At 60.9% G+C, this 15,378-nt stretch overlaps 2 protein-coding genes across 6 annotated transcripts in view; one reads left to right on the forward strand and one right to left on the reverse strand.

Moving 5' to 3' along the window:
* Nucleotides 1-342: 342 nt before the first annotated feature.
* On the forward strand, nucleotides 343-6,258 carry CIBAR2 (CBY1 interacting BAR domain containing 2). The gene is made up of 8 exons (XM_004584225.2): nucleotides 343-586; nucleotides 1,177-1,245; nucleotides 1,322-1,423; nucleotides 1,567-1,572; nucleotides 2,443-2,547; nucleotides 4,810-4,923; nucleotides 5,619-5,720; nucleotides 6,126-6,258. Exons 1-8 carry the CDS (start codon nucleotides 371-373, stop codon nucleotides 6,231-6,233), a joined length of 822 nt encoding a protein of 273 aa, XP_004584282.2. The 5' UTR covers nucleotides 343-370; the 3' UTR covers nucleotides 6,234-6,258.
* A 2,778-nt stretch (nucleotides 6,259-9,036) lies between these two features.
* KIAA0513 (KIAA0513 ortholog) overlaps nucleotides 9,037-15,378 on the reverse strand; it is a 53,755-nt gene continuing 47,413 nt past the window's right edge. For 4 of the 5 annotated variants that reach the window (XM_058674646.1, XM_058674648.1, XM_058674649.1 and 1 more), the window contains exons 10-12: nucleotides 11,701-11,781; nucleotides 11,340-11,434; nucleotides 9,037-10,274 (exon numbers count right to left, since the gene is read on the reverse strand). In XM_058674646.1, the coding sequence (XP_058530629.1) occupies nucleotides 10,225-10,274; nucleotides 11,340-11,434; nucleotides 11,701-11,781 (226 nt within the window). In that variant the 3' untranslated portion in view covers nucleotides 9,037-10,224. Of the gene's footprint in view, nucleotides 10,275-11,339; nucleotides 11,435-11,700; nucleotides 11,782-14,219; nucleotides 14,386-15,378 lie in introns of those variants that run through there. The other variant, XM_058674650.1, reaches the window with a different exon arrangement.

Genomic DNA, 15,378 nt, shown 5'->3' on the forward strand with positions numbered 1-15,378 from the left:
CAGGTGGTTGTCTCAGTGCAGTGTGTGCAGCCCTGGGCACAGGGACATGCCCAGCTACAGCAACTGCAGGCAGGGTCCTCAGCTCCCCCAGTGCCATGTGAGGCAGATGCTGGGGACAGAGGTGTGCCCTCCAGGGCCAGTCACCCCGTTTCTCTTCCTCATAGAAATAGGAAGAGAATGCTTTGTGGTTCAGAGAAGGGAGAGGCCTGGGCAGCATGTGGGGGTGCCTGGGGAGTTTTAACAGTCGAGAGTCCCACGAGGCAAGGCTGGGTGTGCAGCCATGCCTACATGTGGTTCCTGCTTGCCACCCCCTATGAGCCTGCTTATGTTAGCTTGACCCCCACCTCACAGGGACAGCCAGGTGAAGGCCATGGAGACCACGGTGACCAATGCTGACAAGTACTTGGGGCAGCTCTGCACGCTTCTGGCTGCCTACACGCGCAAGACAGCACGCCTGCGTGACAAGGCTGACCAGTTGGTCAGGTGGCTTTTCAACTTTGCCAACACTGAGAGCCCTGAGCTGCGGGCCACCCTGAGGGACTTCGCTGAGGACCTGGCCAAGGTACAGGACTACCGGCAGGCCCAGGTGAGCGGATGGGAACCCTGGGCCACTGCACCCTTGGGACCTACAGCCGGGACAGGGTGAGAGTGGCAGTACCTGGATTCCGCCTGCCTGCCTGTGCCAAGTGGCAGCATACTGGACCTGCTGCTGTTCCCAGCTTCAGGCTTGAGTGGCCAACGATGCCCCAAGGTAGTTTGGAAAACCACAGGGGGAGAGGTGGGGTGCAGTTCTGTCCCTGGCCAGCTCCAGCAGCGCCCCCCCCATGCTGTCCTCACCGCACGGCAGGGAGCAGGGCTGCCCAAGGGGGCTCAGTGCACACCTCTCCCTCATCCTTTCTCCCCTGCAATGACCCCCATCCCTGTATTCTGGACTGGGTAGTTGTCCCCGGGGTGCGAAACATTCCTGCCTCCTGGGCGAGAGCAAGGCTGGTTGAGCTCAGGGCTATGCTCCAGAGCCAGGAAGCAAAGCTGGGCCCGGTGTCCAAACTGGGGGCTGGCTACCCTACCAGCAAGGGGCAGGCATGTGCCACCTTCTTGGCCTCCCCACTCCTCCTGGGGCCTGTGGGATGCAGACAGCATATCCAGTTGGCCCCATCTGCTCTCTGACGCCCCCAGGTGGAGAGGTTGGAGAACAAGGTGGTTGACTCCCTGAAGCTGTACGGGACACAGATAAAGCAGACCCGGGTGAGCAAGGGACACCTGGGGGCGGGCAGCAGCCGTGGCTGGGACTCTCAGGAGCCAATTCTGTCTTTCCCTTCAGGCTGAGATTAAGAAATTCCAACACGTCCGGAAGCATGAGATCAAACAACTGGAAAAGCTGGAGAAGCTGAGGCAAAGGGCGCCCTCAGATCGGCAGACAATTGTATCCGACTTGCTGCTGGGGGCTGCCGGTGGGTCTGTCAGGGAGGCCATCTAGCACTGGGCCCCCTCCTGTCAGCTGGGACCTCCCTGTGGTGGGGGCGGGGCGCTCGGGATGAACCTGACTCCTTAACGGCCCATGCTCAGTCACAGGTGAGTTCGCGGGTCTGGTGGGGCACACGCAGGTAACAAAGACCCTCCCCAAGTGGACAGGTGACCTCGCTGGACAGAAGCAGGAGTGCACAGAGCCCAGCTCAGCCTGGGGAATGTGGAAGGCACCCCGTTTACAGGACAGGGGCACTGCCAGCCGTATCCTGTCATCTGGACCAGGAGGCTGCAGCTCAGACAGACCAGCTGGGGCTCAAGGGGAGGAGCAAGGTAGCAGGGGGCCCAGCCTGGGGGAAGGGAGCTGGGGGCGGGGCTGAGCACCAACTGCACCCCTCCCTGCCCCACTGCAGCCTGTCTGATGCCCTGGTCAGAGGCTGGCTCCAACCTGGGTTCTGGTTCCCTCACCCCACTTCAGAGCCCCTGACCTTGAAGGGGGAGCAAGCAGGCTGAGAAAGACCACAAGCACCGTGCCACCCAGACAGTCAAGGGCCGGCCGCGTCCAACCCTTACAGCCCGTTTTCCATGGGCCAGCTGTGGCATCCATAGGGGGAACCCCAGGATCCAGGGAACTGGGAGCCCCACATACTGGAGCTAATTACCAGTGAAATCAAGGGTTAATTCCCACCAAGCCTGGCACAGCAGGCTCCCAGCTTGTATGCAAGGGGAAGCAGGTTCAGAGAGCTTGAGCAGGCTGCTCCAGGACACACAGCTGGCAAGCCATTCTGTCCCCCAGCACCTGCCCCTTCAGCCACTGTCCAAGCAATCTGTCCCTGGGTGGCCAGAAGGCTGAGAAGCCCTGGGAGGCAGGAAAGCGATTCCCAGAGAAGGGCACAGGCTCTGAGAACCTTCTAACGTGGTGGCAATAGGTCAGCACTAACCCCACAACATCTTCTACCTCTTGTGTCCCCGGGCCAGGCTGAGAGCCGCGTGCAGAGAGCCTCAGGAGATGCCAGCCGCACCACCCAGCAGCTGCAGGAGACAGTGGATGGCTTCCAGAGGCAGAAGCTGCGGGACCTGCAGGTCAGGGTGCGGGCTGCCCAGTGGGGACGTGTCTGTGTGCAGGCACGCATGTGTCTATGTGCGTGCCTGTCTGCCTGTGCCCACAGGCCGCCTAGAACAGTTAATCCTGGCTGCTCAGGGCAGCTGTCCGGCACAGCTGGCTTGCCCGGAGGCCAGCCGGCAGCAGCCCCGGGCACAGCTCCCAAGCAGGAAGAGACCTTGGGAGGCACACTGCCCGGGCCCAGAGCCCAGCTCCTGCAGACCAGGGTCTGCAGCACAAGCCGGTCCTCAGGCCCACCCCCGCATGCACCCCCTCCCTGGGCCATCTTCCCAATCGCACACCCTGTGGCCATTCCCAGCCAACTGCCCTGACACTCCAGGTAGGACCTAAGTGCCCTGGGCCCCGTCCAGCTCACAGCCATCTGGCAGAAAGTCCTCCCCAGTCCATCCCAGCTGCTCTCCTCTCCTGCCACTCCACTCTGCTCCCACGGGGGAGCTGCACTCCTCTTGCAGGCACTACCTTGACCAATGTGGGTTATTCACCTACTGTGTGCCTAGCGTCATGCGTGACACTGGGGGCATCATGCCAGCAGAGCAGGGTCTCCACTTGGAGACACAGATGGCACTGCTGGGGGAGAATACCGCCGACACCTTGTGTCAGCACCAGCTTCCCATACCACGTGGCGTGTCCCTGTGACCCAGCACCTGGCACTCAGCATGGTCAATGTACATACATGTGAGGGCACGATTACATGCAATGGGGTCACCCCACGCCCTCTGCTGGCAGAGCCAGAGGGCGCCAGCAGGCCATCATTAAATGCCTAGCGTGTGCCATCTGAGCAGAAAGCCCCTGACTCCTTGCAGCCGTCAGGCTCCAGATGTACACACTGGGGCTGGAGCAGAGAGATGGCAGACGAAGCACCCCTGGAAAGCCCTCCAAATCTTACAGGGTCAAGCCAGACCTTGAACGAGTCAGGTCTCCTGCACTGCTGGTCTCCGTGCAGCTCCCAGCCTGGTTAGCGTCCCCTGCACGAAGGTGTTGGGGGCAGGGTTCCTACCTGCTTTTGAAATCCTGCACCAAGAGTGGGTGTTGGCCTGGGCAAGCTAAGGCCCAGCAGAGGGCCCAGGCTCCTGGTTCCATGGGCCTTCATGTCCCCACTGCACAGAGAATCACACCAAGGCCTCAGTGAGGATGAGTTGTTTTCTGGCACTGGCACAGCGAGGCCATGAACCCTGACCTCTGATTTGGCAGCTGCTGGGCCCAGTGTGGCTGGGGTTTGGGAGGGAGAGGTCTCAGGTCCCTCCCCATCTGTCTTCCAGCACCGCTGTTCCTCTCCGGAAATGGAGTCCAAACTGCAGAACCCAGCCACAGCACTGGGCTGAAGCCCCCAGATACACACACAGTAGGGCCACTTTGGGGGCCCAACACACAGTGGCAGCTCCCCACGAGGACCGCCTAGACCCAGAAGTCCATCTGGTTCCAATAAGCAATGTTCCCATCACTCCTCACGGCTCGCGGAGCTAGATGCAGTCAGGCCGGGGCCTTCAGGCAGCTGCCTCCCTCCCAGCACAGCTGTGCTGGGTATGAAGGCTTGAGGACATCGGTGCCCTCAACCTGCAAGCACCTGTGTCAGCGAGAGGACTGAGCTGAGCACAGGAGACATGGAGGGAACCATCCTCACACCCACCTGCTACTCTGATCAGAACCACAAAGGCGTGCAGCCCAGAACCTGGACCTCAGCCCAGGGGTGAGCCGACAGCTAGCCCAGGAAGTTAGGGACTGCAGAAACTGCACCGTGTGCTCCGGATGAGGCTGGGCCACCACTGCTGTGTCCCAGCGCTGGGGACCATCACATGAGCCCCTGGTCATGCACACAAACACCATGTTAGTGACCAAGTCAGGACACCTCCTCCAGGCAGCTCCCTGGGGGTGACCAAGATGCATGGACTGAGATGCGGCCAGCATCTATCTGGACGGAGTCAAGGGCAGAGAAGGGGCTGGACTCACCCAGGAAGCAGTGAAGGAGTCTGCAGGAACTTCCAGCGTTAGCTCAGGGAGGTGGAGGGCTCAGGGTGTGGGTGGGGCAGGCCTCTCTGTCGCTTCTCGGACCTGGGCCTAGATGTGAATTCTGCTGCGGTGTGACAAGGTTCAAAGTTACAGCCAAACTCATGCCAGCCTTCCCGCCTAGGGCTCACTGCGCAGGGACCCTGGCCGCGCTCGCGACACCCCCCCAGGACCCTCAGCATGCTCCTGATGGGCTGTGGGCTCCTCTCTCTCCACAGAAAATGTTCCTGGACTTTGTCACTATAGAGATGGTCTTCCACGCCAAGGCAGTGGAGGTGTATTCCGGTGCCTTCCAGACCCTGGAGAACTACGACCTGGAACGGGACCTAGAGGTGGGACCCCCACACTCTTTTCTCCACTTGGTGTCATGGGGCAGTTTCGTTTGGGGTTTGTCTCCTTAGAAACAGCTTTCACTGGTAATGGTCTACGATTTGTCCAGCTTTGAAGACTTGCTGCCAGAAATTCCTTTATGGGTCTGCCTCTGGCAGAGAGGGTGAACTGGCCACAGCACCTCGGGTGTTGCCCGCTGAGGCCTGGCATCCAGCATGAGTCGGCTAAAGTATAATGCGATAGACGGTCCCAAACCCAGGGCCATTAAACCGAGCGTGCATGATGACAGCCACCCGTGGTCCTGGGCTAGACAGGGCTTGATCGGTAGCCCCTATGCTGCAGCTGGTCCTTGGTTAGCAGTGAGTCCCTGGGATGGCCCCACAGCCTGGGAGGGGTATCGGCTCCAGCCCTGATTCACAGGGATTTGAAGTCACCTCGGGATGGAGACATGGAGCACGGACGGCTCCTGCCATGCTACCCTCAGCTAATTCAGCCCACTGTCCTATGTGACTGATGACATGGGCCTCAGTCTTCTTGTCTGTTAAGTGGGATTGGCTGTGACAGATGAAATGAAGTAGCAAACAGGAAGCTTCCAGAAGGGGCCTCTGGTCCCGCTGGTGATCCTCACCTTCTTGTGCCACCATCCCTGTGTGCTTCCCAGTTGGACCCAGCCCACCCTGCTCTCTCTCCTCTGCAGGATTTCAGAACCAAGATGCATGGATTGTATGGGCATTCCGATGCCCGACAGCTCCCTGGCACCACTCCCTGTCCATCCGTCCCGTGGGCACTGGCCAGTCAGGTGAGCAGCTGGGACCTCAGCCGGTGAGCAGGGAAGGAGCTGGCAGGAACCCTGGGGATAGCAGCGTTTGGGTAGGGCGGAGACCGTCCGTCCAGCAGCCTGGCCTGGGCTTGGCCACCAGCAGGTTCCAAGCGCCCCCTAGAGGCACGCAGGCGTTTCCACATCAGAAACAGGCCCACCGGCACGCCAAACCACAGAATCTAGAACTCAGGAAAGCAGTGGCTGCAGCTCCATGTCTGGGTGGATTGGGGTGGCGGGACTCGGGCCCTCAGGGCAATGCTCCCTGAAGACTAATGAGGTCGGCCTCTGGGATCCAAGCCTGTGACCAGCCAGCCAGCAGGAGAGGAGGGATGGGCGGAGCTGCCCCAGGGCCTGGTGGTGACTTCCACAGCTGTCCTCCGGCAGAGCGCTCAGGACACAGAGAGCCAGCAGAGAGAGCAGGAGGAGGGCAGCAAGGCCGGCTCCACCGAGGACCCTGTGGAAGATCTCAGGGGTCAGGGGCGTCCCAGCTAGTACCCGCCTGCCTCCAGCCCCGAGGGGCTGGCCTGTGCACTCGGGGTCCATCCAGTCCCTCTGAGCCTACATAGCAGGCACTGTGCCCTGACCTTGCGGGCGGCTCGAGATTGGGGGTGGGGGAAACACAAGTCTTCAATAAACGTTGTGCGACTGCACCGGGTTCAATTCCTGCCTTAGGCGAGCATCCTGCCAGGCAGGGTCCTGAAGGCCAGAAGACTGGGTCCTGAGTGCCTCTGTGGCTCCCGGTGGTCCTCGGCGGAGTGGACACCTGGCCTGGTCTTGGCCTCCACGCTCCTGAAGGGCGCTCCCTGCACGCGTCACTCCCTGGCCGAACCGGAAGGCCTCAGTCGCGTGGTGTCGGGCATTAGGATCCCTCCGCGGGAGCTCCTTCCGCCCGCACCATGTCTGTTAAAGACCCAGTCACCGGGTACAGGCGCCCACTTTTCTGGGGATGGTAGTCCTTCACACATGGCTCCGCATGCCCTGGGAGCCAAGGCGCCCCAGAAGCCTACGGAACCTATGGAGCATGGGGCCTGTAGACCGGGCATGGCCTGCCAGGGACCCTCGGGCTGGCCAGGGCCGGGCTGGACCACAAGGCGCGTAGACGTGGCTGTGCTAGCCCGCCACGTGCTGCTCAGGGTCAGTGGGTCAGATAGTGCCACTGGAGCCGGGCAGCCCAAGGCCGGAAAGAGTGTGCAGTGCAGGGCTGCGGTCAAGCCAGGCCCCCAGTGGGCAGGTGGAGCTGAGGAGTGGTCCTCCCTGGCCAGTGCGTCCCATAGCCTCGCCTCTGAGAGGACCCCGTGGCCAGCATGACCAGGGCCAGCGTTCCTCCAGACACAGGTGCTGGCTTCTGGAAGCCCCCGAGATGACAGACCCCACAGATTTTAAGCAAAGACCCGATGGATGGTTGACACAATTTTTTCCCCCCAGAAGATAGTTTATGCCTGGATTCTGCCTTCGGCAAGCCGAGGCGTGGGGCAAGTTTATTTGCTTCCTAGGAAGCAGTTCCGAATTTAGCTCTGCTTTGAGGTCTGCGACCTAGAAGCATTCTCAGCCTTCATGGCAGTTTCTAGAACCAGCACCCTGCAGGACACATAAAAGGCTGGTGTCCTGGACGCTGCTGGGCGGCTACCAGAGAGGCTGTGTCTGAACACGACAATGGAGATCTTGGCTGGGTCAGGAACATGGTGGCCTGACCCTGCCCCAACACAGTTATGCCTCTGCTGGGTGCATGGGGCATGCGTGCTGCTGACTCAGCCTCTAGCCTTCCCTAGCGCAGGTTTGAGCCATCTCCTTAAGGTGCCTCCCAGGGGACCCGAGGCCCTTCCCTAGCCCGGACCTAGTCCCCACAGTTCCACACCAGGAGTCCATGTATCCCTGCCCACCGGAGCAAGCAGGGATGGGGTACGGCCCCAGTTGCAGTTCCAACAGGAGGGTTATCTGTTGAGAAGACTATTCTGATTCAAATGCAGCTCGCAGATGCTCTCAACCTGGTGGGTTCCAGGTCTGACTGTGCTGTGTTCACACACACACACACACACACACACTCTCTCTCTCTCTGACCTGCGGGAGGGGTCGGACCCAGCCTGACCTCCCAGTGTTATGCTGCACTGTTCCCTCCTGACCCCAGACACAACAAGCAGGGTCAGGGCCGACTCTGAGCTTACCCTCTTCTCCCTCCCCGGAACCCAGCACACTGGCCAGCGGGGAAGCACGGGCACGAGCTTCAGTGCAGTCCAGCCCAGGTCGCGGGTTCCGGTTGGCCAGGAGCGAGGCAGGCTGGGGCCCTGGAGGTATCAGTTCCTGTGAGCCTCTGTTGGTCACAGGAGCCAATGACACCAAGGCCCAGTGGCCCATGGGGGGGGCGAGGTGTGCTGGGCAACGACGGGCTGGGGGGACAACCCCGTGTGGCTGTCTGCTGGCGCCCCACACCACTCATGAGTGGACCAGGGGCACTCCAGCTATACAGCACCTGGTGGCCACAGAGCTCGCTTGACAGCTGTTCTAGGCCATGAATCATGAAAAGGAGCACATGACACCCAGGATGGTAGGCAGCACAGCTGAGCTGGCAGAGGACTGGCTCCCCAGAACCCAGCGGCTCTGTGCACTGGAGGCTGGGGAGCTGGGGCGGCAGGTGCCGCCACAGTAACTGACATACAGCCTTTACCCAGGGGGCACAACTGCAGGCTGCAGCCTTCTGTCTGAGCTCCAGCCAGCCTGGGGCCGTGGCTGCCTTGGGGCCCACTGGGTCCAACCCACACAAGCGGTGACACCCATCCCTGTGCAGGCCCCAGTTCTGAATGGTGGCACTGTTTCTATGCCATCAAGTGCCCCTGGCTGACCAGAGCTCAGAAACTGGCCCTTCTCTTGTTCTTTTTCTTTTTCCAATGGCAGAACTGCACAGCTCCAGGAACACAGCATATGGAGGCCCCGCAGGCAGGTTTTGGGGTGCGCTGTTTCACTAGAGCAAGGAGGGGCCCGTGATGGGGAGTGACCCGCTTACATAACCTGCCCTGGCACACAGCAAGCAAACTGACAACACGGTGGTACTGTCCACAGGATGTGCAGGGGTGGAAATCCAGCGTACACACACACCACGGCCTCTAAGCCCTGGCCCTTGTCCTTCCGGTTGGCAAGAGTGCTTCCAGAGATTGTTATGCTTCAAGTTGTGTCTGTTTTATCACCCCCCTCGGCCCCAAGTCACCATGTGTGTGGCTCAGCTAATCCCTGTTCTCTGGAACATTCCAAGAAGGCACTGCCCAAGGACAACCTTGCAGGCACTGATGGAAAAGTGACGAGGTTGCGCTCACAAATGAGACAGTAATTTAATTTGATTGAATGCTGGAGGAGGCCGGGAGGGAAGAGGGCGGGAGTGCGGGGGATGCCTGACGGGTGGGGAGGAGAGCCCAGGGGCCCGTGTCAGGGTCAGTGAGCAGACGGCTACGGCAGGAGGCAGAGCGGGCCAGGGCTAATCAGCAACATTTGCAGGGCGAAACCACAGGCTCTGGGGCCAGCATGCTGACTGCTGCGGCGGGGACCTCAGGGTCACGGTCGGCCCGCTGTGCCTGGCACGGTGCACAGAGCAGCGCGTGGTTTCTGGCACCAGAGACAACATGAAGGGAGCATCTGCAGGGTAAGGAGAGAAACACTAAGGCCTGGGCTGCACAGGGATGTGAAGGGCCCTGTGCCCAGGGCCTGGAGATGTTGCCAAGTCCACGGTGCTAGCTGGCCTGAGCAGCCGCAGCCCGTCCCCCTCGCCTTCGCACTGCCTCCTCTGGCATGAGCAGCGGTGATGTCTGATTTAGGAAGGACGGCGCTCTCATAGTTCCTGAAGAAGCCTCTGTCCTCTGTGCTCCTTGCCTGGGACACACAGCATGACACTGCTGCAGCGACTCAGCCTCAGAGCAGGCTTCCAGCTGACGGATGGCCCTGAAGGATGCCCAGCGAGAGCCTAGTGGCCGGGGACGCCGGCTGGATTCTCCTAATCCTGTGGCAGGGGTAGGCCTTGCTAGGACAGAGGGAATGTCCTCTGCACCAGTGTCTCTGTTCCCGTTGAAGGGCACATCTCCCCAGCTGCAGTCCCAGGCAGGCAGACAGGCAGGCCAGCGCAAGCCTGCTCTGTGCCCCACTGCAGGTGGTCGCCTCTGCATGCACACAGTCGCATCTCACCCCTGCGCTCCTCAGATGGGACCTAGGCCAACAGTGCCCCGTGCCGCCTCACCCATGGCCTCCTCCTCACTCTCAGTCTCATCTCCCAAGACTGGCACAGGGGGTGCAGAAGGGCACCTCAGCTCTTACTGCATGATCCGAGGGACACTCTGGCATGGGGATGGGGGAACAGGTGCAGGCCAATGGGAGCACGGGCGCTGGATTCTTCTGAGAGTTCGAGGGCAGCGAGGAGTGGCTGTGGGCACTGCTGGTGTCATGCAGGGTCATCGAGGGAGACGGCCAGTCGCTGGCCCAGGAAAGCAGGTGTGCCCTCCAGCCTCTATTCAGTGGCCATCTGCTCAATGTGGTCACTAAGCAGCTTGTACTGCTCTGCAAGAGAAAGCTGCGTCATTGCTGGGCGAGACGGCCGGCATGCACAGGTGGGCTTCTGCTACCCAGGCAGAGCGGGTAGCCTTCTGAGCCCCGCATCTGCCATGTCCGGGGCAGGGCTGGGCCACAGGGACTGAGTAGCACAGCTTCAGTCCTGCACACAGCGAGAGGGTGACACGCACAGCATTATCGAAGCAGTGTCACGAAGGGCAGCCACCTAGCCCCTCTGGAAGTGCACAGAAGGCACTGTGTCCCAGGGGACTGCCTACGTGGCCATGTGCTGGGCAGGGGACAGGGCCCCGCCTTGCCCTCCGCTGCTGAGATGGGGTAGTGGTGACATGGAGATAGTCCAGAGCTGGTAGCACTCTCCTTCCTCCTGAGGGCAATGCCGCTGTGACCCCCTTGGCTACAGCAAGGACCCCTACCCCTTTTTCCCAACACCGGTCTGTCCAAATAGATGGAGTTTTCAGCAAGTTGGTGGAAAGTACATGATATGAAAAACTTGTACATGGATTTTTAAAGTTTTTTTTGCACCAAGATAGACTTATCTCGTAACACTACATTTCCACAGCATTCCTGAAGTGCCCTGAACGTGTCTGGGTACCAGGCTGTTTAGGCTGTAGCGTGCCAGATGGCACAGAATGGCTGGCTCCATCAGAAGACCCCTGCGGGCACCGCTAAAAACCTGACATCGTCTCCTGCCCTCCCGTGGCTGCTGCTGCAGGAGTCAGCTCCGGCCCACCTGCAGTGTGGGCACTTACTTAGGCTTTCGGCATGAGTGCGGGCCTGTGGCAGGCTGCCCGCCCTCCAGCAAGCCATGGCCAGGCACAGATTTCCACAGGGAAGGAGTCAGCCTTCCACTCATTCCCATAGGGAACAGGAGGTGAGGCAACCCAATAGGTCAACTCACCCTTCCAACTGAAAAAAGAACCCTCCATTTTTTGGCAGGTGAGGGAGGTGTGAGGGGGCGGAGCCCCAGCATGCCAGTGTTTGGACTCCACCTGCCCCTGACCTGTCCCCCACCAGCACTGCCCTGGTGCCCTGACCTAGCAGCCACAGTCTCACCTTCGTCCAGGTTGCCAATCACAGCCTGCTTCTTCAGAAAGTCGTTGCACAGCTTCTTATTCAAGCCAAAGGCCAACATGTTGTGAGTAAACGTGCTGGAGAAAGACAGCCGGATGTCACCATTCCCTGGGGAGGAGGACCACGCAGGAGGCCCAGCCACAAATGTAGTGCGGGGAGCCAGCCCACAGCTCTCAGGGAACAGCGCTCACCCCTCCCCGGAGTGGGGAGGCTGTTAGGAGGCAGGTTCATTAGGAACGAGCATCCAGGCCAGGCGTGATTAGGCTGTGCGTGATTAGGCCAGGCGTGATTAGGCGTGGTAGCGCGGGGTCCCAGGGCCCTCCCCCAGCACCCTGACGCTTACCCCAGCTGCCCAAAGGTGATGTTCTCATTGAAGCGGAGGCTGTCATCGCGCTCCTCCTGGGTCATGTGGCACCACTTCTCCCTGCGGCACAGGAGGGGACAGGAACGGCTCAGCGCAGTCCTCCCCGACCACTCACTTCCTGCTCTGCCCTGCAGGTGCAGCCGCCACCAGGCGCTCCAGCCCAAGGCAGAGCCCCCCACTCGGCCTGCTGCACTCTCCTGGGAAGCTGCCACTGGTTCTGCCTGAAGGGTCCCAGACAGAGAACCGCGTCATCGTTCTTCAAGTCGAGAGGCCCAACACTATGTGTGCCTCACTGCCCTGGGAAGACGGGACAGCGTGGCTGCCTAGAAAGTTCTGTCAACAAGGCCAGCCCATGTCCCTCCTGCAGGGGGTTTCAGGCACCCCCTCCTCGCACAGTGGGGAAGCCTCCGGAGGGGAAGGGGATCTCCCTAGTGTCCTAGGGAACTGGGGGTAAAGGGACTTGGATACACAGGCCAGCAGCCACTAAAGCATCAAGTGCTGGAGCTGGCTGCAGTTTCAAGGTGACAAAAATGACCACCTGACCCCTGCTGCGACCTCCCAGAGGGCCAACCAGTGCGTGCTGTGGGGTTGCTCCCCCTCAGCTTCCTTCTCCATTGTCCTCCGCAGGTGACACATTCCTCCCTGAGCCTCTGAACTGGGAGCCTGTGGCTGAGGGACCCTCGTGAAGATGGCGCCAAGGTCTGGCTGGGCAGCCCGAGGCAGGCCCGGCTGGCCTGGAGAGAGCCAGGGCTCCCCTGCACGGTGTGGGGAGGCCCCCACTGAGAGGGGTACTGTGTGTTGTCCCTCACTGCGGGAACCCTGTACCGAGCTCCGTCCCCTCCCGGGGCTGACAGGCCCAGGCATATGTGTGTCTGTCTATCTGGGAGACCATCCGTGGATGAACGCCGACATGGAGGACAAGGTCACTGCCACCCACTGCCCCCTGGAAAGAAAACTCTGGATGAAGAACCCTGACTAGAACAAAGCTGCAAAGAAGATGAAGAGAAGCGGAAGGAGACAGCGTGACGGGGTGAGGGCTGGGGGAACGGAGCAGCTAAAGGAAGACAAATGGGCCCACAGAGACCCCCAGAACGCACATACAGGGACTTGGCCAAGTCCCGTCCTGTTGTCCTTGCTCTTCCCCTGGGGCCCTGAAGGCGTGGCAGGCACACCCGTCAGTCCCCTCACTGGCGCCAAGCCTGGTGTGCAGAGCACAAAGCTGGGGCACCTGCCACCACCCCCATGGGGACAGCTCCCTGTGGTCCTGTAGCCCTTTGGCCCCAACCTCTGCTCTTCCTGTCTGGATGGGGAGGCTCCTCTCTCCCTGCAGGCCTGTTTCAGGCCTGCTTCAGGCAGGGTATCTCCGTAGAACTGGGTCCAGTTCTTAGTCCCCCTGGAGGGCCAGCAGCAGGTGTGACCCAGCCCTGGCTGACAGGGAGACCATCTGCCACTGAGAATGGCAACGTGCGGTCAGCAGAGGTCACAGAAGGAGAGCAGTCAGGCCCAGGCCTGAGGCGGCCTGTGCACGGGGCCCACACCGCTGTGTGGAAGCAGCGCCAGGCCCTCTAACTGGTATGGCACACGGCACGTTGAGACATGGCTTCACTGTCCCTGGTGGGTCCAGAGGCTGCTGTCCTCTGAGCTAGCTCCAGACAGGACAGGGCTTCCCGCCCTAGCAGCCCTGCCACTGAGGGGCTCCCAGTCCTGTGTGGGGACACAGACACCTTGTCACCCTGGTGACTGCAGGGAACTTTGCAAAAAAGCTCCTTTAGAAAGAACCAGGCTGGGCCCAGTGCAGTGGCCTAGTGGCTCAAGTCCTTGCCTTGCATGAGCCAGGATTCCATATGGGCACTGGTTCTAATTCTGGCAGCCCCACTTCCCATCCTGTTCCCTAGGAAAGCAGTCGAGGATGGCCCAAAGCCTTAGGACCCTGCACCCATGTGGGAGACCTGGAAGAGGCTCCGGGCTCCTGGCTTTGGATTGGCACAGCTCTGATCATTGCAACAGCTTGGGGAGTGAATCAGCAGATAGAAGACCTTCCTCTGTCTCTCCTTTCCTCTGTATATCTGACTTTCCAATAAAAACAAAATAAATGTTTAAAAAAAATAAGAACCAGGCAGCAGTAGAAGCAGATCCCCACATGAAGAGCGCCCCGAAGGAAGCACTAAGGCCCCCTCTGCAACCGGATCGTGAGGCAGGGCTGGCGGCCTCTCTGAAAATACCTCACAGTGTTCTCAAAAGGACATGGCTCACGCTGCCACGGTCAGACCCTTTGGGTGCAGGGAGCAGCCACATGCCCGCCCCCTGGCTGTTCTCCGGGGGTCCCCGCCACGCAGCTTGTGGAAATGGAGCAGCCGTCCTGTCCCCCCACTCTCCCCACACTGCCAGCCCCCACCGCTCCCCTCAGAGGGCGCCATGTGGCATGCCACACAGACTCTCCATACCCTGCCCTCAGAGGGGTCTAACTGCGCAGCGTTTCACCCGGGGGGTGGGTGCTGAGGGTGAGTCCCAGGTCAGCACAGGAGGGGCTGGCGCAGCTGGCTGGGGGAGAGGCCAGCAGACCCCGCAGCTCCCTCCACCCTGCCCGGGCCGCCCTCCCCCAGCGCTGTAAAATGGAACAGGTGGGACACACACCTCTTCTCCTCCTCCTCTCCAGCATCCCCTCTGCAGCGGCAGCAGAAACAGGTAAACAAAGGAACATGTCACGTCATGGGGAGAGAGGGCACGCAGAGGGCGCTCATCGCAGGCAGCAATGGAGAGGACAGAGAGAGAGGGTTCCAGGTCGACTCCTCTCCTAGGACTGTGAGAGCTACACCCGAGGCCAAGGCCACCTGCCTGGAAGCATCCAAGCCCAGTGTCACTCAGGCCCCCTGCGGGAGCCCCCGCCTTGTCTCCCAGGCAGCACAGCCTGTGTGGGCCACGAGGCGGGCTCCTCGGCCCTGGGAGGCTCCCCCACCAGGCGGGCTCCTCGGCCCCTGGGAGGCTCCAGCTGCCCCCGGGAGTGAGTGTCTTAAGGCGCACCGAGCACTAGCAGAGTGGTCCCCCCAGCAGCCACGCAGTGAGGCTGAGGTCTGCCCAGCGTTAGAGGACGTGGGAATTTTTTTTTTTTTCCCACTAACACAGAGACCAAGGCTCCAAGACACTTAGGGACTTCAGAACCGCGAGACCCTAAGGCCAAGAAGGGGTCCAGCATGGGCGGGGTGCTGCTGTCGCCCCTTCACTGCCCAGTCACTGCACGCAACAGGCAGTGACCTATCCTGGCTGGACAGGAAGGCTGCACCCAGAGAGCTGGGCACCAGTGCCCCGTGCCAACTCTTGCAGCTGCCATGCAGAGTCTCAGAAGGATTCTTCAAAATCAGTGCCTACAGCGAGAGGAAGGGAGAGGCCGCATTTCCGGAGGCGTGAGCTCTGGGGCAGGCAGTGGGCAGCCAGGCCTACACCCCAGGACCCTTCTCGTTCCGACTTCCCCCAGCAACGAGCAGGGCTGCGGGTGGGTGGTCCGGCTGGTCTCATTCGGTGGGAGTTGCCTTCTGAGTCATGCCAGAGCCCTAGGACAGACAGCGCCCATGCAAGCAGAGCACCCCCACCCGCAAAGCTGTGCGTGTCCGGGGCTTCAGGCAGCTTGCAGGGCGTCAGGGCCAGGGAACAGAAGCACAT

Source organism: Ochotona princeps, chromosome 16, assembly GCF_030435755.1.
Source record: "Ochotona princeps isolate mOchPri1 chromosome 16, mOchPri1.hap1, whole genome shotgun sequence".
In the NCBI taxonomy this organism is placed as follows: Eukaryota; Metazoa; Chordata; class Mammalia; order Lagomorpha; family Ochotonidae; genus Ochotona; species Ochotona princeps.

Coding starts and splice junctions, on each gene's coding strand:
- CIBAR2 (XM_004584225.2), top strand. CDS start 371: ATGGAGACCACGGTGACCAATGCTGACAAGTACTTGGGGCAGCTCTGC. Junction 587..1,176: donor AGGACTACCGGCAGGCCCAG/GTGAGCGGATGG, acceptor TGACGCCCCCAG/GTGGAGAGGTTGGAGAACAA. Junction 4,924..5,618: donor ACCTGGAACGGGACCTAGAG/GTGGGACCCCCA, acceptor TCTCCTCTGCAG/GATTTCAGAACCAAGATGCA.